Raw genomic sequence first — 26,566 nt, 5'->3', positions numbered from 1 at the left:
CTCACTCCCAGCACTAAACCCACCATTTCTCACCCCTTTTTCCTCCCTTAAGGAAATTTTTTGATTCCCACACGCCCATGGGGAGCTGGGCTGGCTTTTCAGCAGCACAAAAAGGGCAAAACAAGTGTAAGAATCCATGAGGACAAGGCAGCTCCCAGCCCTTCTCACGCCAGCGCGCCCCTCTTTGTCCCCAACGGGGCCTGACAGAACAATTACTGAAAGTAATTATTTTCTCGTCGGGTAAACACTCCGGGACAATATGCAACTGTTTTTTAGAGCCAGCCCTTGGCCATAAATTACCCAAGGCTGGGGAGGTTTTGGGCGAGCTGCTGTCGTGAGAAGTATCAAGGCTCTGTCTTGAGGCACGAGGCTTCGGCCTTGGCGCGGCTCCAGCGCCCGGATGGGATGGGGATTCATTATTCATGATCAAGTGGGAGGCAAATCTTCTGATTTATTGGCAACAGGCAGCACAAACAGCAGATGCCTTCCAGCAGAGCTGTGCACCACGCAGGGCCCGACAGAAACGCCCTCCCGGGCCTCTGTAAGGCAGATAAAAAAATTTCCTAACTCGACTCCGCGCTTTAGATAAGAATCTTTCACTTCCTCTTTGCAATATTTCTTTGTGCCCAGAGAGGTAAATCCTTCCTTGCCAATCTCTATAGAGTTTGGATTTTTTTTATTTTTTTTTTCTATAACAAAAAGCTGCTTGGACAATCCAGGCAGAAAACAAACCAGACCTACCAGAAATCGTGGCTGTGATAAATTACACCACTGATAGTCACAGCTATAATTCTATTGAGGGATTTTGATAACCCCTTGCAGGCAGTTTGTAATTCAACCCCTGTCTGTATCTCTTCTCTATCACCTCGCCACTCCCTTGGCTGCGCATCTGATCGTTGCTATTCTTAATTTCCCTGCTCAGCGACTGAGCAGCTTTTCCCACACTGTCCCAACTAAATCCAAAAAACCTCCCAGGGAACTCACTGGGGGATCTCTGTCCCATCTCCTTTCACGCTGCCAGGGGGGTTTTCACTGAGCTCCTGGGTTTTTAGGGTACAAATTCCTGCCTTTCTGAGCAAAGAAAGCCAGAAAAAAAAAAAAAAAAAAAAAAAAAAAGTTTCAATGATCATCCAGATTGCAAATAAATCCCTTTTTTTTTTTTGGGCACTCCCCAGCTGTGGCCCAGTGTTATTGTTCTCCCCAGTGAGCTGTGGCCAGGCCAAACCCTCGCTCAGCTGCTGTCTGGAAATGTATTGATCTGTTTTTGCAAAGCTAAAGATCCAATTATGGTCTCACAGCCTGCAGAATATGTTTTGCATTTCCACTCAGAGGGCTCCATTTCCACTACCTGACTGAGAATTGACTTTAGCTCGTTCTGCTTCCTGTATTTCCTTTTTTTTTTTTTTTTTTGCCTAAATAAGGATGAGTTCTCTGCTAGAAATTCTCAGCCGTGTTGTTTTGGTGGAAGGGAGAAGGCAGCTGATGAGTCAGAAAGCCAATCCAAAACCAGATGAAAACTCTTTGTCATCACAGATGACAAGAAATTACTTAATCCGTGATCAGTTTTAAACTAAAACAGGAGAGATTTAGATTAAATATTAGGAAAAAGTCCTCTCCTGTGAGGGTTGGGAGGCCCTGGGCCAGAGAAACTGTGGCTGCCCCATCCCTGGCAGTGTCCAAGGCCAGCTTGGACAAGGCTTGGAGCAGCTTGGGATAGTGGAAGATGTCAGGATTGGAACTGGATGAACTGTTATTCATCCAGTTCATCTCTTTCCACCCAAACTATTCTGGAATTCCATGAACTCTGCCATTCAAATGTCAATATTTCATCCCGATGCGATGAGCAGAGTCCTCCCCTCCATTTGGGCCAAAAAACAACTGCAGAGTGAGGCCGAGCTCTGAGACGATTTCAACCAGGCTCAAGAGTTAGGAAAAGTTCTTTGTTGTTGTTGGGAACCTCCTAAATTCTGCAAAATCCAAGCTGGAATTAGGGAGATTAACTCGGAGCCAAGGCAGCGGCCGGTGACTCGTCTCTCACGCGTTGCTTTGATGGTGGCGTCAGGTATTCCTTTGATGTGATCCTGTTTAGTCACCAGGAATCCTCCACAGCTCCCAGTTTTCCTGGGCACCCAAATGGGAAAGAAAGGCTTTGCTGGCTCAGGGATTCCCAGAGTTCAGGTGCTGGGCTGGAAGAGCTCCCTGCAGCCCTTTTCTCTCTCCAAACAATCATTTTGATTTTCTGTGAGTTCTGCCGCCTCCTCTCCCACACCTTCAGGTCCTCAAGGAAACCCTCACTCACCCCTGTTCCTTTCCACACAAAAACCCATTTCCTCTCCCAGATTCCCTTTGGCAAACCCCGGGAAATCGCTTCTGTTGTTCCAGGATCTCGTTTTACACACAGCGGGTCTCGTTCCTCCCCAACATCCATTTTACATGAGGAGAGGTTGTTTTGCCCTTGAGCTCTGGGGAATCTGGGCTCTTCTGAAGGAGAGCTTGAAATCGCCGGCGGGGTCGGAGATTTTTATCTGGGGATGATTCTGCTCTGCCTTCCAAGCTCCTGGTCAGGTGGGGTCTTGCCTGCATTGAGGTGGATTCCTGGGAGACTCCAAACGAAGGCTTGGCATCCCAGAGGAACCACGGTGACGTTTTCCTGCCACCTCCACCAAAACCTGGGGGACGCTCAAGGTGTGGTGTCCCCCTGCTCCAGCTGAAGAAGAACTGAATTCCAATTCCCAAAAGGTGGAGAACACAACATGAAGCCTCACTGGGGGGATTTTTGGGAAGGTGTCCGTGTGAAAGAAGCACCAGAATGTCCTTGTGGGAGTGGGAGGCTGGGTCAGCACCTGAAACGTGGCACCTGCGCTGCTGCTGAATAATCAGCACAGATGAGCCTGAGCGCCAGCAATTACCTGCAGCTTAAGTGATATTAAAGGCAGGTCCTTGATAAACAGGCAAATCTCACAGAATTCCTCTCTCTCCTCGCAATAATCCTCTGTAATTGCAGATAAATGGCAGATTTGCAGGAACGCTCGGCGTTAAAACATTCCCCACAAATGAAGAGAGGCTGGGATCTCCCTCGGGAGAGGCAGACAGGGAGTGTATTTGTTATTTACTGTTTCATTATTTCAGGCGAATTGTTTTCACCTGGTTCTTGGCCGCATCCACAGCTCAACACTGAGACAGACGACTTTTAAACTCTTCAAACAAGGCTTGTCCCACTTTTTTCATGGCACAGGAGAATCCTAAACCTCGCAGAAATGGCACAAGAGGCTCCTAAACCTCACAGAAAACCCCTGGGAGCTGCTACAGAAAACGGTTGAGCGCGGCTGGAAAATAATTTTGGGACTTTAGTTTGCAGCAGGAAACGTTTGGTGAAAATATCCAGTCGAAAGCCTCGAAGAACTTGACCCAAAAGCGGTGTTGGGAGTTGGGAAACATCCCACAGAAAGAGGGTGAGGTGGAAACTGGGGAGCTCTTTGAAGTAGCGCAACATCCGAGGACCAGGGGACGCGGATTAAAAACGTGATTCATGCGAGGCTTTCGCTCGGGGAGCTCTGTGGAACAACCCCGGAGGAGGAGCGGTGGGTCCGGCACAGTTAATCACGTTGGGAAAGAGCTCCGGGAGTGCTTGGCCAAACAATCCCTGGCTGGGGTAATTCCTGGCCTGATTGTTCCTGGGACAGCAGGGATAAATCTTGGCTCTGTTGGATATTTGCTTAAACAACCACGCGGGTGATTTTTTTCGCCGTGCCTCCGTCGGTTCCCAAGGTTTTTGTTGGCACGGCGGAGAGGAATCTCCTGCTCTGAGCCCGTGGATTCCCACAGGAACCAGGGAATGGCCAAGAGGATCCGGTGCCTCCCTGCCAGGCTTGGATTAATGACAGCGTTGCCCTTTTCACATCAGCTGGGCTGAAGTGACCCACGGGAAGCATCGGAGGTGACATTTCCAGAATTCACAGGAGAAGAGGGTGAACTCTGGCCACAGGTCACTCCCACACCCTTCCCTGGGCTTGTTAACGTACAGAAAACTGACCCTGGATCAAAGATTTGGAAAAATCTCTGATGCCAGAGCTAACAAAGGAAGTTGTTTGGGGTTTGAGGTTTGTTTTTTTGGATTTTTTTTTTTTGGAATGTCACAGAGAGGTTTTAATCCAGCTGCCCATGAAGAGATCCAGAGATGAAAACAGGACACATCTGAGGGACTGGGTTTATATATGGGGCAGGGGGGGCGGAGTCAGGAACATGGTCCAATGGGTGAGGGAGAAAGTGGTGCAGAGGCGGGGCAAGAGGAGAGGAGAGCCAATGGAGGAACAGGGGCGGAGGATTGGCACCAAACGAGGGCCAATGGGGTCTCGAGGAAGGGAGAACATTCTGGGGAAGAGTCATATAAGGGAGAAAAGAGGAGGAGAGACCAATGGACCAACTGGGGAACTAGAACTGGGGTACATTTGCATAACAAATACATTTGCATAACAGTCAAAGAGCTCTGAGAGGAGGATTCTTTTCCTCACCCTGACCTGAAGGGACTTGTCTGATTTAGGGGATGCCCCTCCAAGGTAACATTCTGTTTTAGGAGCTGCACTGGCCTCCACAGTGTGGCAGTTCTGACACAGATCTGTGTGCAAAACTCTGCTTTGGGAGGGAAATGCTCTCTTTTTGTTTTCCCCCAGGTGGATAATCCTGGGAGCCCAGGAAGTGATGGATCCAGGCAGTGCAGACACAAATACCATTCATCACTTCCGTGCTCTGACATCTTCTTACACCTGCCCTGCAACTCAATCATCCCAGCCTCCTCTCTCTCAGCCAGGAGATCCTCCGAGCGATAGAATTATATTTCATCACAATTCATTCATTCTTCCTCTGCCCTGCGAAACCCACACATTCCTCTCAGCTTGATTTAAAAAACTCCCCAACAAACCCTTGTCCTAATTCCTCCCGTTCCAGCTCTGCAACAACCCCCAGGAGCTCCCGGCCTGACGAGCTGGGCAGAAAGGACACAAAACAGTGGCCAAAAACAATCCAAAAAAACCCCAAAAAAGCAGGAAAGTGAGTTTGCAACCAAGAGTGAGCCTGCAGAGGATGTGGAAAATCTTGTGCCATGGGGAAAAAGAGGTGAAAAACTCTTACGCCTGCCTGGCCTGCTCGATGGGGTCCCAGTTGTCCAGGTAGTTGTAGCGGATGGTGTCCGTGGGGTTCCTGTCGGATGAACGCCAAGGAGGGAGCTCTTTTTTCCCCCTGGTTGTCTCCTCTCCTGCCACAGAAAGTTTCCCCTCTGGGACGTCGCTTTTGACGGGTTGCACGTCGATAACTATGAACTCCTCCTTGGCAGGAGTCTAATTGGAGAGATGGAAAGAAAAAAATGAGGTTTTAGCCTGTGATGAAAATCAGGTCGGCCTAAATTTAGAGTTATAATAATTGGGGATTAGCTCAGAATTGGTCTCATTGTGGTCAGTGGGCAGAAAGAGGCACCTTGGCAGGGCTTGTCACCACCCCAAGGCCTGTAATCCATATTAAGATGAGCTGAGCTGCTGTTGAGATGCGTCAGCTTCTCTCTATCTATCAACCACAGAGAGCCTGCGGGAGACTTTGCTTTCAGTTAAAGGGCTGAGCTTTGAATTCAGGGCAGGAGGATCCCAAAAAGATCAAGAGGCAGCAGGGGCTGGGAGACAGACCCCTGAGTTTTCCCAGTGGGGACAAACACCTATGATGCCTGGAGAGGCTGCTTAGAACAGAGGCCAGACAGAGTTAGAGAAATAAAGTAGATATTTATTAAAATAAATAAACAGAGAGCAGCACAAGAGCCTGGATGAGGCTACACCCAAGATGGACAACAGACCACGAGTTTTCACACTTCTATAAGCTTTGATCCATTTACATATTGGGGTTAATTGTCCAATTACATCTTCAGTTTATGAAATCCCATCCTCCCATTTTCCTCTCCTCAATTCCCTGCTGCTCACACTTTTTGAGCCTGAAACTGCAACGTTGACCGGGGCTAGAAAATAATTATTTTGTCTGTCTAAGCTGCGAGGAGAGCTCTCTAACACCTTAAATGGAGCTCAGAGTTACAAACCAGTGCAGTGCAGGACCTGGGAAAGGTGAAAGCTGACCTCGAGGCGTACCTTGGGTCTGGTGACGCGCAGCTCCTTCACCATCTCGATGTAGTGTCTTTTCCACACTCCCTGCTCGAAGGGCGTGGGGCAGAAGTTGATGAACCACCCGAAACGAAGGCACTTGAGCATCCACAGCTGATCCAGCTCCGACAGGTACTTCCAGTGCCAGCTCACCTGTGAAATCCCAGAAAGGTGTAAAACTTCGGGGTTTAAAAGCGTCCAAAATTTTGGGATGTAATTCCCACATATCCTTAAATTCAATTCTCTTGCACTGTTAATGCTCCATTTAAACCTTTGATTAAAGCATTTAAACCTTTCAAGGCTTCCATAACGTGGAGCTCTTCCAACTCAAGATATTCTGTGATTCCGAGTGATTTTCTAACTTACTGTCTCCCTGCCTGAGCGTGGAGAGTTTGAGTTGCATCCACGTGAAATGCTGGAGAAAGTTACTAAAGCAAAGCTTAGCCAAGATGAGATTATTGTATATTCTTAAATAACATAGAATATTACATTAGTGCAGTAATATTGTCGCTGAAAACTAAACTTACTCATTTAAAACCACTTTGGGCAGCATCTCACAGCATTTTTATGGCATAAAACAGATTTTTTTGAGTCTTAATCATTTTGCTCCAAAGCCCGTCTGTAATTTTCTCCTTCTCCACATCCAACGCTTGACCCTCAGGCATTTTAAAGGTTCTGTTTTCCTTAAAGGATCAAACGTTGGGCTTTGCAAAAGCACAAGATGATATTTCTCAAGGAATTAAGGGGCTCTGCACACAATGTTTTAGAGGAATGTGATTTTCAGGAAGCACCAGGCTTCTTTTCTGGGAATAATCAGCCTTGAAAATGCCACTTTTAAAATGCTTTAGAACAGAGCATTTAAAATTACTCTTCAATTCCACAAATCTCGGCCAATCTGGCTTAATTTAGGATCTGAGGAACGAGCATCACTAAGGATCTGGCACAGGCTGCCATGTCAGAAAATCTTTTATTTCACCAAAAATCAGTGGATTTTGGGGTTTTTTTCGACTGCTTTGGCCTGGCTTTCTGAACCCCAGGCAGGCATTGTGTTTTTTTTTTACCTGTGCACATCGACAGAGGCTCCGTGGGTCCAGGAAGGAAAAGATGTACAAGGACAGGACTCGAGGGAGCCTCGTGGTAAAATCAACAGCCTCGACAGGAACTCGGGCCTGGAGCTGCTTGGCACAGAATTTCTGCTGGGACAGGGAGCAGCGTTCCAGCAGCTCCACCAGGATCCTCCTCCTCTGGCCATCTGTCCACTTGTCAAACTGGAAATAAAAAGAAAAGAAAAGAAAAGAAAAACAATGGGAGTTTCAGGTGCAGAGAAACCGGAGGTTCAGCTTCTTGAAATAAAACACACCAGCAGCAGCAGCAGCTTCTGGTGACTCACTGCAAAGGGAGTAGAACTCTGGGAACACATGGAGAGGCTACATGAAAAGAAACTCTGGAGCCACAGGAATGATTTCTAATCCTCAAAGGAGCCAGGACAGCTAGGCCAGGACTCACTCACGCTCTTGAGCTTTTCCTCATGGAAAGGAGGAGACCACGATGTTTTTTTTTACAGGAGCAACGATGAATTAATGGCTGATTCCTTCTCCTTGGCCCCCACTGCTGCAAACTCACAATTTCCAAAGTATTTATTTCCTCACAATCCCACTGTGTGGGCCTGCTACAAGAAAGGGAACCAAACCTCATGAGGAAAAACCTGCCGTGGCAGCAGCAGAGTCACAAAAATTATTTTTTTTTTCCATAACGGATGGCAGGTACGTGAAGAGAAGGATTGAATCCATGTAGGCACCCCACTAAAATTATTTACTATTTATTCTTTTTTTGCCATGAAATAGGGTTAGGAGAAAAGCAAAACAGGCTCAAACTTTAAAGGGTGTAAATAAAGCTTTATTACCCAAACTACAAAAGGGAAAAAGTGATAAGAACTAGAATAAAACTTTTAAAACCTGTTCTAGACTGAAAACCCAGAAAACACACAGAGCTCACCCAGTTTAAAATTTAAACAGTTTGTAATTTAAAATTACAGACGGGCTTTGGAGCAAAATGATTAAGACTCCAAAAAAATCTGTTTGCATGCCATAAAATGCTGCGAGATGCTGCCCAAAGTGGTTTTAAATTAGTGAGAGCAGGCAGATAAAACAAATCCTTTTCACGCTGGAGACCAAGGACAATAATTACAAATTTTCAAGCCCAAAAGCAAAACCAACAGTGGACTGAAGAGAGAAAACAAGAAGGATGGGACTTCATAACTTAAAGTTGTAATTGGACAATTAAACCCAAATGTGCAAAAGGACCAAAACCTATAAAAGTGTGAGACCTTGTGACCTGTTTTCCATTTTGTGACCATTTTGGGTCCATTTTGGGTGTAGCCCTGGCCTGGCTTTTATGCTGCCCAAGGTGTATCCTTAAAGGCCTTTTAATAAATATCAACTTTATTCTTTTAGCTCTGTCCAGTCTCTGTTCCAGGTCACCCTTCCCAAGGCATCAGTTTGGTGGTTGGAGAGGCTTTTCCTGAGGGAAAATGTGCATTTTGCTCCATCCTGTCCACCAGTGTGTGTGTGGTGACAGGACAAAGGGTTTTAAACTCAGAGAGGAGAGATTTAGATGAGATATCAGGAAGAAATCCTTCCTTGAGAGGGTGGGCAGGCCCTGGAATGGATTTCCCAGAGAATTTGTGGCTGTCCCTGGACTCCTGGAGGTGTCCAAGGCCAGGCTGGAGCAGCCTGGGATCCTGGAAAGTTGAAGAAGAGGGATGAGCTTTAAAATCCCTCCCAACCCAATCCCTGGAATTCCACAAAACTCCCCCTCAGCACCGCAAGAGCTGCCTTGACCCAAAATCAGCTCCTTTTTTCAAAGGGAAAACGGAACAGATTGGGGAATTCCCCTCTTGGGGAAATGCTGCTTTTCCCGGTTTGTTTCCTGGGCAGGGTTGGGCATCCCCAAGCTCTGTTTGCACACACTCAACTCTTCCCTGGAGCCACCTTTCCACAGCTCCCAGCTTAGAATTCTCTGAAATTCACATCTCTGCACATCCCCATCTGTATTTAACCTGGGGGACATTTAAGTCCTTCCTTAAATAGGACTTCCAAAAATTTAATATATAAAAATATAAATATAAGAATAAATACTTAATAATATATTAATATTAAATTATCAATTAATAGATAAATAATATATATAATATAATATAATATAATATATATAATATAATATATAAATAATATATATAATATATAATATATAATATATAATATATAATATAATATAATATATATAAATAATATATAAAACATTATATAAATATAAATATAAAATATATATACATATAAATATAAATATAAATATAAATGGAAATGGAAATATAAACATAAATAAAAATATATACTGAAATTAAATATAAAATACACATATACATATATACACATATATGTATACATACACATACACATATACATATATATACATATAAATGTAATTAATACTAAAAAAAATGAGAAAAGTTCTTACAGCAATTTTTAAAAATTATTATGGGCAAATATTAATAATGTCCAATATCCCTTCTTCCCCCTGGCAGAATGAAACAGATTAGAAAGGCAGATTTTTTTTTTTTTTTTCCCCTATACCTCCTCCCCACCCCAAATCTCTGCTCAAATGGAGCCCTGGCACAATAATGGTTTAAAATGCACTGTGCACACGAAGCTGATTGAGAAGCATTTTTCTTTTCCTGATCATTTAAAAGAACTCCCTCTTTATTTATTTATTTATTCTCCCTTGGGTGAATTCCAGCGCTGGAGAACAAACTCCAGGAAGCAAATCAGCTCCTCTCCTTCTCACAAACACCTCTGCAAGGCCTGCAGGGAGGTCAGGACGGAGAAAGTGTGGGATTGGCTTTCCTGGGATCCTGGAGAGGTGAAAACCCAAATAGAAGAAGCTCCTTGTCTTTTCAGACACGGTGAATTAAGGAATATTTTTTAATATTCTTTTTTTAATCCCTGTTTTTCATATAAGTTTCAATCCTAATGATGCTTAGTGAGGTATTAAGGGGAAAAATGAAGTAGAAAACCAGGCTGGACAGAGCTTGGAGTTTTAAGGTCCTTCCAACCCAAATCTTTCCACGATTCTCCTGTAAAAATTCAGGTTTCTTTGTGTGACTGCAGGGGGAAAAGTGAAACCAAACAGATCCTGGGGGAGAGTTCCTCCTAACTGCTGACAACTGGCAGCAGAGATATTTGGGATTTGGTTGGGTGGATTTGGGTATTTTACAGATTTTTCAGGTGCCTTTTCTTCTCACCCTCCTGCCCATCTCCTGGGTCTGTAACAAATCCTTCCAGCAGGACGGGGAGAGGATGGACAGAGAAAGTGTGGGATTGGCTTTCCTGAGATCCTGGAGAGGTGAAAACACAAATAGAAGAAGCTCCTTGTCTTTTCAGACACGGTGAATTAAGGAGTATTTTTTAATATTCTTTTTTTAATCCCTGTTTTTCATGTAAGTTTCAATCCTAATGATGCTTAGTGAGGTATTAAGGAGAAATGAAGCAGAAAACCAGGCTGGACAGAGCTTGGAGTTTAAAGGTCCTTCCAACCCAAATCCTTCCAGATTCTCCTGTAAAAATTCAGGTTTCTTTGTGTGACTGCAGGGAGAAAAGTGAAACCAAACAGATCCCAGGGGAGAGTTCCTCCTGACTGCTGACAACTGGCAGCAGAGATATTTGGGGTTTGGTTGGGTGGATTTGGGTATTTTACAGATTTTTCAGGTGCCTTTTCTTCTCCACCCTCCTGCCCATCTCCTGGATCTGTAACAAATCCTTCCAGCAGGACTGGGAGAGGATGGACAGAGAAAGTGTGGGATTGGCTTTCCTGGGATCCTGGAGAGGTGAAAACCCAAATAGAAGAAGCTCCTTGTCTTTTCAGACACGGTGAATTAAGGAATATTTATTAATATTCCTTTTTTCATCCCTGTTTTTCATATAAATTTCAATTCTAGTGATGCTTGGTAAGTTATTAAAGGGAAAAATGAAGGATTTAGGACTTGGAAATGTTCCCTGAGAAATAAAACAGGATAAAGATGTACCAGAGGGGGACAGAGGAGCTTCTGCCTGTCCCCTTCTCACCCTGGGCTTGAAATAAAAGGTTTTCCCTGTGGCACGAAGGGGAAAAGCTCCTTTTCCCCATCCTCTGCTCGTTAAAACAATCCCCCATCACCGATAAATTTCCTTCTTCCACATCAAGAGATTAAGTGAACCAGTCAAAACAAATCCAAGCTTCACTTCCCAGCTACACAGAGGAGCTGCTCCTTTTTAACCCTTTCCCCACTCTGTGGGGGAATCCCTTCCATCATCCTCAGTGTTTAAATTCCTTTTAAACCAGGAAAGCGCTGGGAACACCCAGCAGAAATGGCAGCAAAAGGGTTAAGCTGGCACATTTTTAATCTTTTTTTTTTCCCTTTTTTTTAATTTTTTTTTTTTTTTTTTTTTTTTCAGGGTTTAACGTTCCCCATCCCACAATTTGTCTCCTTCCTCTGCAGATCCTCCCCTCTTTGGATGCTGATTTCAGCAGCACAACCAGTCAGACTGGATTCCCCTCGATTTTTTTCCCCCTCCTGACTCGTCCTGGCTTTCCCCCCAAAAAAAACACAATAAAACAATGTCACCGCAGGGGATCGTGTGACATGGGGCCGCTGCTGGATGGATTTGCAATTAATCCATGAGTGCACACACACAAATAACACAAATGGAGAGGCCCCTCTGCTGCTGGTTTTGCTGGAGAGGGACACAACCCTCCATCTCCAGCCCAGATTGGGATCCCTGTGCTGGGTAAAAGGATTTTCCAGAAGATAAATAATTTCTCCCATCCTGTCAGATCCCAGAACATCCCTCTGGATGGTCACAGACATTGGTAGAGAGGCCTGGGACCCAAAAAAAGAGGGCCTGGGGTCTGTGCAGGGGGGTTTTGCCTGGCACAGAGCCCAGAAAGACACAATCTTTGATTTTAGTCCATGAGAAAAACATCCAACACAGAGAAGAATTGCAAGTCACAAATGTGTAACAGAGAGTGGTGTAGTTACCACCAGGTAGAAGATTTTGTAGTTTTGGGGTTTTTTAGGATGTAGGTGCAAAGGGGGACAAGATCCTCAGAATCTTCCCAGGAATCTCCTCCTGGAGCAGCCTGGGATGGTGGAAAGTGTCCCTGCCCATGGGATGGGATGAGTTTTCAGGTCCCTTCCAACCCAAATCAAATTAGGGTGGAACCCTGAGTTCTTCTGCTTCTCCCTTGGCGTCCGTTTTCTGCAGTGACGTGGGCACAAAGTTTGATAGAATTGGGTCAAAGTAGAGATGACCCTTCTAGTTTAGTTACTAGGCATTGGTATGGAATGGTATAATGGTAATAATGAAATAATAATGGTAATATAATGGTAATAATGAAATAATAACCACGTAGTTATCTGAATAAAATCAGAGTGATCTCCCATCACAGGGGGAGTCACATCATGTCCAGGCTGCTGTGAACACCTTGGCCAGACACAGAGAATTGTAAGATAAAAATTAATAAACAGCACAAGAAACCAAAAAAACCAAGGCTTTGAGACTCCACATCGTTCTCAGGCCGGATTTAAAGCCTTCAGAGGTCACAGAGACAGAAAAAACACCCCCTTGAGCCACCAGCCTTGGAATCTCGGGTGGGAAAAGAAACCCAAACCTGGTACATCTCTCCCCATCCGTCCTCTCCCCGTCCTGCTGGAAGGATTTGTTACAGATCCAGGAGATGGGCAGGAGGGTGGAGAAGAAAAGGCACCTGAAAAATCTGTAAAATACCCAAATCCACCCAACCAAATCCCCAAATATCTCTGCTGCCAGTTGTCAGCAGTGTGAAAAATAAGGTTCATTTTTTTTGGTAAATTTTAAGAAATAGGTTTAATTTAAAAAATTAAGACAAATAGGAGATTAAAAAAAGCAAAATATGGTCGGCTGGATGACTTGGTATCCAGCCAAGTCCATACTTGCTATATTAGATAAGACACTCGTTAAATACTCTTTTTATTGCATTAGTTTGATGTATATTCATATTTTTCTATAAACTAATTTCTATATTTTAGGAAATTTTTTGGTTTTGTTTTTGTTTTTGTTTTAGTTTTTGTTTTTGTTTTTGTTTTTATTTTGTTTTGTTTTGTTTTGGGGTTTTTTTTGGTTTTTTTGAGGATTCACTTTTTTAGAGCCTGTGTGTTTCATGGCTGTGTCTTTATTACCACTTTTAGTTTGGGCTTTGGTCTATATTTTTTTAGATGGCAGATGCTGATAGTTGGTATATTAGTAGCAGAGTCTTTTTTATATGTTTATGGGATATTATTTTGACCAAACAGATAATTTAAGCATATTTATATCAACTACTACTACTATGCTTAATTTTTTTTACTAATAGCAGAAATAAAAAACTTATATCCTACATTCTTACCACAACATTATTAATTATATAGCACACATTTTGCAAAAAGCCAGTTTTATAATATACATTTATAACAGCAGTTAGGAACTCTCCCCCAGGATCTGTTTGGTTTCACTTTTCTCCCTGTAGTCACACAAAGAAACCTGAATTTTTACAGGAGAATCTGGAAAGATTTGGGTTGGAAGGACCTTTAAACTCCAAGCTCTGTCCAGCCTGGTTTTCTACTTCATTTTTCCCCTTAATACCTCACTAAGCATCATTAGGATTGAAACTTACATGAAAAACAGGGATTAAAAAAAGAATATTAAAAAATACTCCTTAATTCACCGTGTCTGAAAAGACAAGGAGCTTCTTCTATTTGTGTTTTCACCTCTCCAGGATCCCAGGAAAGCCAATCCCACACTTTCTCCGTCCTGACCTCCCTGGAGGCCTTGCAGAGGTGTTTGTGAGAAGGAGAGGAGCTGATTTGCTTCCTGGAGTTTGTTCTCCAGCGCTGGAATTCACCCAAGGGAGAATAAATAAATAAATGAAGAGGGAGTTCTTCCAAATGATCAGGAAAAGAAAAATGGTTCTCAATCAGCTTCATGTGCACAGTGCATTTTAAACCATTATTGTGCCAGGGCTCCATTTGAGCAGAGATTTGGGGTGGGGAGGAAGCAGAGGGAGAAAAAAATAAAAATCTACATTTCTAATCTGTTTCATTCTGCCAGGGGAAAGAAGGGATATTGGACATTATTATTATTATACCCATAATAATTTTTAAAAATTGCTGTAAGAACTTTTCTTCCTACTTTTTAAATATTAATTACATTTATATGTATATGTGTATGTGTAGATATATGTGTAGATACGTATATGTATATTTTATATGTAATTTCAGTTTATATTTATATTTAATTTATATTCATATTTATATTTACTTTATATTTATATTTATATTCATATTTATATTCATATTTATATTTATCAAATGTTTATTCTATATTTATATTCATATTTATTTATATTTTTTAAACTTTTATTATTATTTATTGAATTTTTGGATTTTAGCATATTTAATATATAAAATGTTTACGAAATTTACGTTTTGCATATTTTGTGTATAAAAATATGCAAAAAATATATAAAATATATAAATATATAAATGTATAATATATTAATTTTTTTTTTTCCTCTCCCAATTAAGGAAGGACTTAAATGTCCCCGAGGTTAAATACAGATGGGGACGTGCAGAGATGTGAATTTCAGAGAGCTCCAAGGTGGGAGCTGTGGAACGATGGCTCCAGGGAAGAGCTGAGTGTGTGCAAACAGAGTTTGGCCATGGCCAACCCTGACCAGGAAACAAACATTTTTTACAGGAGTTTCATGGAAGGATTTGGGTTGGAAGGACCTCAGGTTTTATCTGTTTGATACAGCGGTAAAAGTGACAATTTAAACCAGGGACAATCCAATTATTATCACCAAATTTAGGGGTTTCAGTGTTTTTGTTCTCTGCTGCAAAGTGAACAGGGGTGGCCCCAAGAACGTGGTCTGTGGGCACCACCCTGGGGTGTTCTGGCCTGGGGGGGCTCAGTCACACACAGAGAGAAATTTACAGACAGAAAATTAAACAAGAGGTTCAATCTCAGAACCACGGAATCGTTGAGGTTGGAAAAAACCTCCAGGACCATCGAGTCCCAACCCCAAATCTTGTCACCAGCCCAGAGCTCTGAGTGCCACCTCCAGGGCTGGGCACTCCAAACCTCCCTGGAAGCCTTTTCCATGCCTGACCTCCCTTTCCATGGAGAAATTCCTCCTGATGTCCATCCTGACCCTGCCCTGGCACAGCTTGAGGCTGTTCCCTCTTGTCCTGTCCTTTATTCCCTGGAAACAAACCCCAAATCCTGCCCTGGCTGTGCCCTCCCTGTCAGGTGCACAGAAACAGGAATTAAATCCCTCCAGGTCACATCGTTCCTCGTTTTCTCAACCTGTGTTTTTTTTTTTTTTTATGGACCACAAAACACCCCTGGGAGACATCAAAGGTGGCACCGGCAGGGGAAGAAAAAATCAAAATTAACAATGTAAATCCCTGGATGCCTGCAAGTAAAATTAGGAGGGGAATTAAATAAACAACGAGTTTATCCCGAGTTTACTCCAATCTTTATTTGGAAAACCAAATAAAGGAAAAACCACTGTGAAAAGGCCACACGAGGCGTTTCCTGCTCTGCTCTTCCAGGAGGTTGGATGCTCCTTCCATGGAAAAAAATTGAGGGATGTTGGTCTGGTTCACCTGGTTCACAAGGCAGGATCTGCTTTCCCTGATTCCTGGCAGAGTTTGTGGGGCCTCAAAGGTCTCCAGGTTCCATCCCTGATCCCCAGGGAAGCTGTTCCAGCAGGGAATTATCTGGATTTTGCTCGTGTCTTAAGTTGTGTCTCTATAAGTGCAACATGAGCCCAGGATCTCCAAAGCTGGCACAGGGATCTTGAGATCATTCCCTTCCTCTTTTTCCACACCTTCTGTGTTTCCTTAGATGTTTTTACACCTCTTCTCCGTCTTCCCTGCGGCACAGGGATGTTTTCCATGTTTCCTGGAGCTGCTCTCACCCTCTGACTTGTTCCCGAATTTCCCAAAACGCAGGGAGCAAAACTGGGAATGGGATATTTGGGATATTTCCTGTTATTTTAAGACATTCTCAGCTCATATTCGGTTTGTGATCCACCCTCATTCCCAGGAAATTTTTCCTGCAGAGCTGCTGCATCCTTGGGTTCTCTCAGGTGTGAAGTTTTGGGGTGTCACTCTGGGATCTCTCAGGTGTGAAGTTCTGGGGTGTCACTCTGGGATCTTTCAGATGTGAATTTTTTGGGGTGCCACTCTGGGATGTCTCAGGTATGAATTTTTTGGGGTGTCACTCTGGGATCTCACAGGTGTGAAGGTTTGGGGTGTCACTGTGGGATCTCTCAGGTGTGAAGGTTTTGGGGTGTCACTGTGGGTTCTCTCAGGTGTGAAGGTTTGGGGTTTCATTCTGGGATGTCTCAGCTGTGAAGGTTTGGGGTGTCACTCTGGGATCCCTCAGGTGTGAAGGTTTTGGGGTGTCACTCTGGGTTCTTTCAGGTGTGAATATTTGGGGTGTCACTCTGGGTTTTCTCAGGTGTGAAGGTTTTGGGGTGTCACTCTGGGATCTCTCAGGTGTGAAGTTCTAGGATGTCACTCTGGGATCTTTCAGATGTGACTTTTTTGGGGTACCACTCTGAGATGTCTCAGGTGTGAACATTTGGGGTGTCACTCTGGGATCTCTCAGGTATGAATTTTTTGGGGTGTCACTCTGGGATCTGTCAGCTGTGAAGGTTTGGGGTGTCACTGTGGAATATCTCAGGTGTGAAGGTTTTTGGGTGTCACTCTGGGTTCTCTCAGCTGTGAAGGTTTGGGGTGTCGCTCTGGTATCTCTCAGGTGTGAATTTTTTTTGGGTGTCACTGTGGGATCTCTCAGGTATGAATTTTTTGGGATGTCACTGTGGGATCTCTCAGCTCTGAAGGTTTGGGGTGTCACTCTGGGATCCCTCAGGTGTGAAGGTTTTGGGGTGTCACTCTGGGATCTGTCAGACATGAATTTTTTGGGGTGTCACTCTGGGATCTCTCAGATATGAATTTTTTGGGGTGTCACTCTGGGGTCTCTCAGGTGTGAAGGTTTTGGGGTGTCACTGTGGGATCTCTCAGATATGAATTTTTTGGGGTGTCACTCTGGGATCTCTCAGATATGAATTTTTTTGGGGTGTCACTGTAGGATCTCTCAGATATGAATTTTTTTGGGTGTCACTCTGGGATCTCTCAGATATTAATTTTTTGGGTGTCCCTCTTTCATGCAGCCCTTTTCCTTCGTCCTCATCCAGCTCCAGACCTTTCCATCCTGATCTCTCACCTCCAGAGTTCAGGAAACCCCTCCAGTCCTGGCATCATCTCCAGACAGAATCAGGGAATCATCAAGGCTGGAAAACCTCTCTGATCATCGAATCCAACCATTAATTTGTTTCCAGGATTTATTTTCCATTCCATCACCTGAATATCACTGGAAATGCTCAACAGGAGTTAGGACAGGCTTCAACCTCCCAATTTCCAGAAAAAAATCCTTTACAGCTGCCCTGAGCATGATCCCAGCCATGAAATCCAAACATTTAACCCCCATTTCCTGAGAATTCTTGGAGAAGGTCATGGGAACGTGGAAATTCCCTCTCGGAGCACTGAGATTTCTCCACGTGGTTCCTCTGGCACAGCCCCGGGCTCGGTGAGGATTTCAGAGCATCTTTTGTGCTCCCTTCCCTCGGGATGGTGGATGGCAGGAGCACGAGGAGAGTTTTGTGTTTTCTGCTTGCTGCTTGTCCCATTAAAAGCTGTTTTTTTGAGCGATAATCCCTCCATTATTTAATTTCCTTGCTGTCCCCGAAACTTCTTATCATCAAAACGCAACAAATTACAGAAAGGTTATTTCCTATAAAGACAAATAATCCCTAAAATCAAAATATTTGCCTGTAAAGACCATCAGAGATGCAAAAAAATTTACAAAATTTAGTGAGCGACTTATAAAGAGCAATCAGTTCCAACCCAAACCAATCTGTGTGTGTGGGCTTGGCAGATAAAAATGTCATTTATTACAGATTTCAAAGGCCCCTCCATCAGGCCATGGTGACATTTGAACATCCAGAATCTCCTTTGAGGATTTCACAGACATTTTCCAGGTTTTTTTCCATCTCGTTTCAGCACATTCCAACTATGGAATATGATTTCCCAACTTCAAAACTCATGGAATGTGATGGAATTGATGCCTTTGCTCTCCCTCAAAAGCAGGGCAGCCACATCAGGGATGTGAATCCCTTTTTTTCCCAAAGAGGAGAAGTTTTTTAGATAAAACTCCTCATCACTTCCCAAATCTGCCCCGCGGCAAATATTTATTTAAAGAGAAAAAGTTTTACCCATTTTCCGAGCAGGGCTCTTCTTTCTTCAAACACCTGTAAAACACAGGAAAAAAAAAAAAAAAAGAAAATTGAGTGTTTGAAGAGGACTCGATATGTGTTTGGGGGAAAAATCCAGCTTGAAAAATAATCCACAAAATATTAACGGAATCGCTGAATGGATGATTTTGGAAAAAAATTATGGGGATCCTTTAATCCAAACTCCCTGACAGGATCAGCTGAAAAGGAGTAGTCTAAAGTTCATAGCTAAAATGTCCATGAGTTTTGGGTATTTTATTGGATGGAGGTTCCAAAACCTCCCTAAACATCAGCTTCTCCAATTCCTTAATCCTTCCCTGTGCTGGGTTTATTCCATAAATCCATGTATTTCTTGTACTGAGGAGCCCAGAGATGGACCCAGCATTCCCAGCCTTTCCTGTGGAGAGGGAAAGAACCCACATCCCTTCTCTTGCCACCTTCACTCTTCCCTTGATTGTTCCTTGGTGATCCTGTCGGGAATTTATCATCCCTGAGCTCCTGAAACCGCCTGGATTCGATGCCACATCCCTGGGAGTGCCCAAGGCTGGGCTGGAAGGGGCTTGGAGTGACCTGGGATAGTGGGAAGTGTCGGGGTTGGGATGGGACGAGCTTTAAGGTCCCTTCCAACGCAAAATATTCAGAGATTTGGAGGCCACAACCTCTCTGGGCAGTCTCAGCCAGGGCTTCCCCATCCTCACAGCCAGGAATTCCTTCCCAAAAATCCCATCTAAATCTCACTTTTCCCAATAGGAAGCCATTCCCCGTGTCCTGTCCCTCCATCCCTTGTCTCTCTCCAGCTCTCCTGGAGCCCCTTTAGGCTCTGAGCTCTCCCTGGATCCTTCTCTTCTCCAGGTGAACATTCCCAGCTCTCCCAGCCCGAATCCACGGGAATTCTTCTCTCCTGGACACGCAGTGAGGGGAAGGTGCCCCACAAGCTGAACTTTCCCACCTCTTTATTTCAGAAATTCCATTAATCCCAACCCGGAGGCACCGAAATCCTGCACGGATTCCACCCCAACTTCAGGAGTGGGATAATGAAGCATCGGTTTAGAAGAATTAAAGACTTTAGTTAAAATAAATATTGCTGAGGTAAGGGAGCTAAACTTCCCTTTTGTTAACAGAAGCAACTGATAAACCATTGAAGGAACTGATAAGTCATGGAAGGAACTGATAAGTCATTGAAGAAACTGATAAACCATTGAAGGAACTGATAAATCAGGGAAGGAACTGATAAATCATGGGAGGAACTGATAAATCATGGAAGGAACTGATAAACCATGGAAGGAACTGATAAGTCATTGAAGAAACTGATAAACCATTGAAGGAACTGATAAATCAGGGAAGGAACTGATAAATCATGGAAGGAACTGATAAATCATGGAAGGAACTGATAAACCATGGAAGGAACTGATAAGTCATTGAAGAAACTGATAAACCATTGAAGGAACTGATAAATCAGGAAAGGAACTGATAAATCATGGAAGGAACTGATAAATCATGGAAGGAACTGATAAATCATGGAAGGAACTGATAAATCATGGAAGGAACTGATAAATCAGGGAAGGAACTGATAAATCATAGAAGGAACTGATAAATCATGGAAGGAACTGATAAATCATGGAAGGAACTGATAAATCATTGAAGGGACTGATAAGTCATGGAAGGAACTGATAAATCATGGAAGGAACTGATAAATCATGGGAGGAACTGATAAATCATGGGAGGAACTGATAAATCATTGAAAGAACTGATAAATCATAGAAGGAACTGATAAATCATTGAAGGAACTGATAAATCATGGAAGGAACTGATAAATCATGGAAGGAACTGATAAATCAGGGAAGCTGTCAAACTAGGCTTTTGCATCCTGAATAATCAATAGACCCCATGAATACAATACAATCATAAATCAAACAATCCTGGAAAAAACAGGATTCAGCTGTGACGTAACACTAAAAGTTAAAAAGTTAAAGAGAGGAAGACCCATCTTTTTTCATTATTTTAGGACCCCACCCCATAAAAAAGACCACCAAACCAATTTTAAAGAACAAACCACGCATCTTAATGGTTTTTTGAGCTAATTACCGTACAAAGCAGGGAATGGGATGTACCAGAGTTATGAACGTGCATTTGTGTTTTGGGTATTCAATACTCCTGTACATAAAAAACCCTGTGATCATCTGTAAATTGTGGTGTGTATTTGGGAGCGATAAACACACACTTTCTAACTTTAAACTGTTAGAGAGTCTTTGTCTGTCATAGTTAGATATTAGTATTAGATCAATATTCATATTTTTTTAATAAATCACTAACAAGAGCTGCCTTTTCTCCCTCGGCCACTTTGGAAGGGACAATTCCCACTGAGGACCATCTGTGTCAAAATCCAGAGGAGGATTTCTGACCTTGACCTTTATCCACAGGGGGAGCTGGACCCCAAAGCTCCCCACCACCACCACCACAAAAAAAAACCCCAAAAAAACCCCCAAAAAACCCAAAAAAATAAAAAACAAAACAAACAAACAAACAAAACCCCACCAAAACAAAACAAAAAAACCAAACCAAACCAAACCAAACCAAACCAAACCAACAACAAAAAAACCCAAACACCAAACAAACAAACAAAACCAAAAAACAAACAAACAAAAACACACAAAACCCCAAAACAAACAAACAAACAAACCCACCAAAAAAAAACCCCAAAAAAACCACCTCCAACCCTCGTGATGGTGACCTGGGTAGCAAGGGAATGCTAGAAGTGATTTTTTTTTTTTTTTTTTCCCAGCAGACAGATCAAAGAAAAGGAAGGAAAAAAAATGAGAAAAAAAAATCCTGGCTTGTAACCACACATAAAACAGATTAAACGGCGAGCTGGAAAACAGGCTGGATCATTATTATCAACTCTCCAGGCGTGTTCCTGCTCTGACAGCCCTGCAGGGAGATGGTTCCTGCGGGGAAGGACATTATCACTGCCCATGTTCTGCTGCAGCAGTGACAGCTCCAGCTCTGTCTCTCCCAGCAGGAGAGTCTCCACCCAGGGCTGGGAAATGACATTTCTTTTATTGGTGCCTCGATGGTTATTTATTATTTGCTTTATTTGCACGTTGGTAAAACAGAGGAAAAAAAAAACAAAAAAAAAACACCCCAACAAACTTAACAAGGTGAACTTAGGGGAAAGGATTTGCCCCAAGGAAGTGAAGAATAATCAGAGATGTGAGTTTTGGGTTGGAGGATTCTGGGGAGGAGGAGGAGGGAGCTGTTTATGGTCTTTGATCAAAGATTTGCTTCCAGCGTTCTTGGAGACACATCTGAGCTGAGCATCTCACAAAGTTCTGCCTCTCCAGGCACTTAATTAGCAACAGAACGGCCCAAAACAGAATTTGGTGTAAAAATCCAGCCCCTGTCCTCCCCTCCCAGGCCTTGGAGCTGCACCTGTGGATGCCCCGGGATGGTTTTGGGATCTGCTCTCTCACATCCCTGGCTCCAGGGGTTTTTAAAAAGATGCTCAAATGGCTGGAAAATCTCTCCACGCCACTGGAGGCTCTTCTGACCTGAAGGAGGCAAATCCTCCCCAAATTCCAGCCCTTCCTGCAGGATGGAGCCTCCAGGATGATCCTTCTCCTGCCCTGGCTCCATCCCCACCTGCAGCACTTCCCTGGCCTGTCTGGGATTTCACTCCCAGGAGCAATTCCAGATTCCCTGATCCCGCCTTTAAAGGAATTGTGGAATTGTTTTGGGTTGGAAAAGGACCTTTAAAGCTCATCCAGTTCCAACCCTGACACCTCCCACTATCCCAGGGAGCTCCAAGCCCCGTCCAGCCTGGCCTTGGACACTTCCAGGGATCCAGGAGGGTTTGAATCCAGGAGGTTTCATGGAATCCAGGAGGTTTCATTGAATCCAGGAGGTTTTAGGGAATCATAGAAAGGTTTGGGATGGAACAGACCTTTGGGATCACCTCTTTTCAACCCCCTTGAGAAGATGTCAAACCTTAGGAAGAAATTCTTCCCTGTGAGGGTGGGAAGGCTCTGAAATGGAATTCCCAGAGAATTTGCGGCTGTCCCTGGATCCCTGGGAATGACCAAGGCCAGGCTTGGAGCAACCTGGGATAGTGGAAGGTGTTCCCTACCTGTGGCAGGGATGGAATGAGATGGGGTTTAGGTTTCTCCCAACCCAAACCATTCTGGAATTCTGCAATAAGTTGGAAAAATCCAGGGAATTCTACAGGAACTCCCAGAATGATCCAAAATTTGTCAATTTACGACACCAGAAATTCCTGGGCTGCTCCTAGAGGTGGAATTTTGATGGGACCAGCTCTGAATTCCCACCTCTCCTGCCCCTCATTCTCTGTTTCCAGTGAGTTAATTTCTCACACATCTCATCTCTCCCTGCTTTTCCATCTATAAATTCCCATTTTTTCTGTCTATAAATCGCTCCTGGGATTGCAGAGAGGAGCAAACACGTGGCTGTGCAAAATTGGCACCTTCTCCCCCTCCAGCTTCCTATAAATACCTCAGAGAATATAAATAAATTCCTCCTGATCCCAAATGTCATAACTAATTTTGTTGCAACATATTTTTGAGATTTTTTTCTTTTTTCTTTTTTTTTTTTTTTTTTCCTGCAGAGCAGCGTAGGAATACTAAAAAAAATTTTAAAAAATTAAAAAAAAAGGGATTTTTTTTTTTTTTTTTGCCAGGTCAGTGGTTTTAAAAACCGAATCAGGAACGAGAAAACATCTTTTGTTATTTTAATATAATTTTTGTTATATAAAAAACTATTATCGATAATTATTAATAAATTATTAAATTAATTGAATTTTATATTAATTGAATTAAATTAATAAATTATAACTTATTATTAATTTATTATTATTATATTTTTCAATAATAAATAACCATATTGTTATTTTTTATTTAGAATTTCTAAGAATCTTCAAGAAAATCTTCAAGAATCTTCAATAAAAGACCTCCAAGGGGAATTTTTTTTTGCTGGACCAGGAACAAGAAAAAGTCTTGTTATTTTCTATTATTATTTATTATTTAGAATTTCCAAGAATCTTCAAGAAAGTCTTCAAGAAAAGACCTCCAAGGGGAATTTTTTTGGCCAGGTCAGTGGTTTAAAACCCAGATCAGAAACAAGAAAATGTCTTTTGTTATTTTCTATTGTTATTTATTAATTTATTATTTAAAATTTCCAAGAATCTTCAAGAAAATCCCTCCAAGGGCATCAACCATTAACCCAACACCACCACATTTCCCATGTCCCAAAGACCTTTCAGGTCCATCCCTATTTTTTTTAATTTTTAAATATTAATTTCTGGGATATTCTTGCCTATTCCTCCCTACCTGGAACATCACCAAGCATTGGATTATTCAAAAATTAATATTAATAAAATTAATATAACCCTAAAATAAAATTAATATAACCGTAATATTAATACCTAAAGGTGCCTGAGGGGCAGAGGAATAAAAATAAAATGTGGGAAAAGGTGGGAAAATGTGATTTTTTAAAAATTTCTGGTGAGGTCATACTTTACTGCACAGCGATGAGTATCTGCAAAAAAAAAAAATAATGTTGGGAACATCAAAATGATTCCAAGGCTGGAGGATTTGCCAGATTGAAAGGATTTCAAAGAGCTCAATCGCTGCAGTTTATCAGGAATAAAATGAATTCAAGTGGTGGCTTGAAGTGGGGAAAAAAAAAATACAGAGGAGTCTAATTAAGGAGCAAAGGAAAAATCAAATTAATTTTGATGTCAGAGAGGAGACAAAGATTCATCTTGTGATGATGTAAGGGATGAATCATCAGAAAATTATCAGTAAAGTGGAGAAATTTTCATTTTTTTTTAAGGAATTACAGTCCTCCATTCCCTCACAAAAAAAAAAAAAAAAAAAAAAAAAAAAAAAAAAAAAAAAAAAAAAATCACCTTTTAAAAAAAAAAATAAGCAATTTTTTGGCAAAATAGAAGTTTTTGAATGATATTTAAATACCATTTAAATTATTTACTATAGCATAAATATAATGATAAATAATAAATATAATCGGATATTTAAATATAATTTAAATACTTTACTTTAAATCAGTAAATCAGCAAAAAAAAAAAGCACAATTTTGTGATTTTCAGCAAAAAAAATCCACTTTTTTTTTTTAAAGGAAATATTTTTGGCAAAGTAGCAGTATTTAAATTATGTACTCTTTACTTTAAATAAGTATTTAAATAATAAGAATATATTATATTATATTATATTATATTATATCTATATTATTTTTATATTATATTATATTACATTATATTATATTGCATTATATTATATTACATTATATTATATTATATTATATATATAATATTATATAATTTACAGTTATATATATTTATAATTATATAATATACAATATATAATTTAAATTATTATTTATATTATATTATATTATATTATATTATATTATATTACATTATATATATAACATATATATTATATTACATAAAAATATTTTTATATTACTATATATTATAGATTATAGATATATATTATTATAATATATTATTATGTATGTTATATATATTATATACATATAATTATACATATATAATATATATTATTATAAAATATAATAAGTATTTTCCATCTTTCCATGTTAGATTTTATATATTTTTACATATCATAAAAATATCTCCACACTTCTCAGCTTTGGAAGGAAAATCTCCAAATTATTCTGTATCCTGTGACCTCCACAGGGAAAAAAATCATTGAAATTTAAAGAAAAAAAAATTTAAACAAATTAAATTTTCCTTGAGAATTTCCATTTCCAGCCTACCCCAAACCCCATCCTGAGGAAACAAATCCTCGATTTATCTTCACTTTGACGAGTTGAACTGGACGATCTCCCTGAATCCTTTTCCCAATCCCAACAATTCCGTGATTTTCCCAGTTTTATTTTGTGTTTCCCATTGAGAACTTGCCTTGTGGTTCCTGACCTGGTGGTTGAGGTGAATTTCCATTCCCAAACTCCCCAAACCCCATCCCGAGGAAACAAATCCTCGATTTATCTTCACCTTGACAAGTTCAACTGGACAATCTCCCTGAATCCTTTTCCCAATCCCAACAATTCCACGATTTTCCCAGTTTTATTTTGTTTTTTTTTCCCCCTGTGAACTTGCCTTGTGGTTGATGACCTGGTGGTTGAGGGGGGTCCATGTGCTCAGCTGGAGCCGGAGCCGGGGGCCGGGCGGGTTTTTGGGGGGCGCGAACGCCATGGACGGGGCGGGTCCTGCTGGGCTGCAAAATCAGACCAAAAATGGGAGTTACCCCTTGGTTTTCGTGGAAAAAATTGATAATTTTAAGAGGGAATCCAAGGATTTAATTAAAGGAAGTTGGGCGTTATCCCTGTGCCATTCCTTTGTTTTCATGGAAAAAAAATTACAATTTTAAGAGGGAATCCAATGATTTCATGGAGCAAAGTTGGGTGTTATCCCTGTGCTATTTCTTCGTTTTAATTTAAAAAAAAAATTACCATTTTAAGAGGGAATCCAATGATTTTATAGAACAAGGGTGGGTTTTATCCCTGTGCCATTCCTTATTTTTTGTGGAAGAAAATGACAATTTTAAGAGGGAATCCAAGGGTTTCATTAAACAAAGTTGGGTGTTATCCCTGTGCCATTCCTTCCTTTTAATGGAAAAAAAATGACAATTTTAAGAGGGAATCCAATGATTTCATTGGACAAAGTTGGGTGTTATCCTTGTGCCATCCCTTCATTTTAGTTTTTAAAAAAATCACAATTTTAAGAGGCAATCCAATTATTAATAATGAATAATAATAGTTAATAATTAATAAGAAATGACACATAATGAATAATAATTAAAATAAAATAATAAATAATAAGTGATAAATATCATTAATAATTAATAATAATTGATTATTGATTAGACAGTTTTTCCCCATCACAAATGCTAACGAATATTCCTTTGAACGGGTGGAATCAATCCCTGACAGCATTTTCCCAGAAAAACGTGAGTGTGGCACTTTGG

At 41.5% G+C, this 26,566-nt stretch overlaps 1 protein-coding gene across 1 annotated transcript in view; it reads right to left on the bottom strand.

Annotated features, from left to right (window-relative positions):
* Nucleotides 1-25,794, bottom strand: part of FBXO16 (F-box protein 16) — a gene marked incomplete at both ends in the record, with an annotated part of 35,544 nt that extends 9,750 nt beyond the window's left edge. The window contains 5 exons of the mRNA XM_083858134.1: nucleotides 5,128-5,333; nucleotides 6,123-6,287; nucleotides 7,196-7,402; nucleotides 18,528-18,563; nucleotides 25,699-25,794. Coding sequence (XP_083714260.1) covers nucleotides 5,128-5,333; nucleotides 6,123-6,287; nucleotides 7,196-7,402; nucleotides 18,528-18,563; nucleotides 25,699-25,794 — 710 coding nt within the window. The remainder of the gene's footprint in view (nucleotides 1-5,127; nucleotides 5,334-6,122; nucleotides 6,288-7,195; nucleotides 7,403-18,527; nucleotides 18,564-25,698) is intronic.
* Nucleotides 25,795-26,566: the final 772 nt, after the last annotated feature.

Source organism: Zosterops lateralis (genome assembly GCF_965231275.1).
Source record: "Zosterops lateralis genome assembly, chromosome: 3".
Taxonomy (NCBI): domain Eukaryota; kingdom Metazoa; phylum Chordata; class Aves; order Passeriformes; family Zosteropidae; genus Zosterops; species Zosterops lateralis.
Note: the sequence above shows the minus strand (reverse complement) of the source record. Positions and strands in the feature narration are given on the sequence as shown.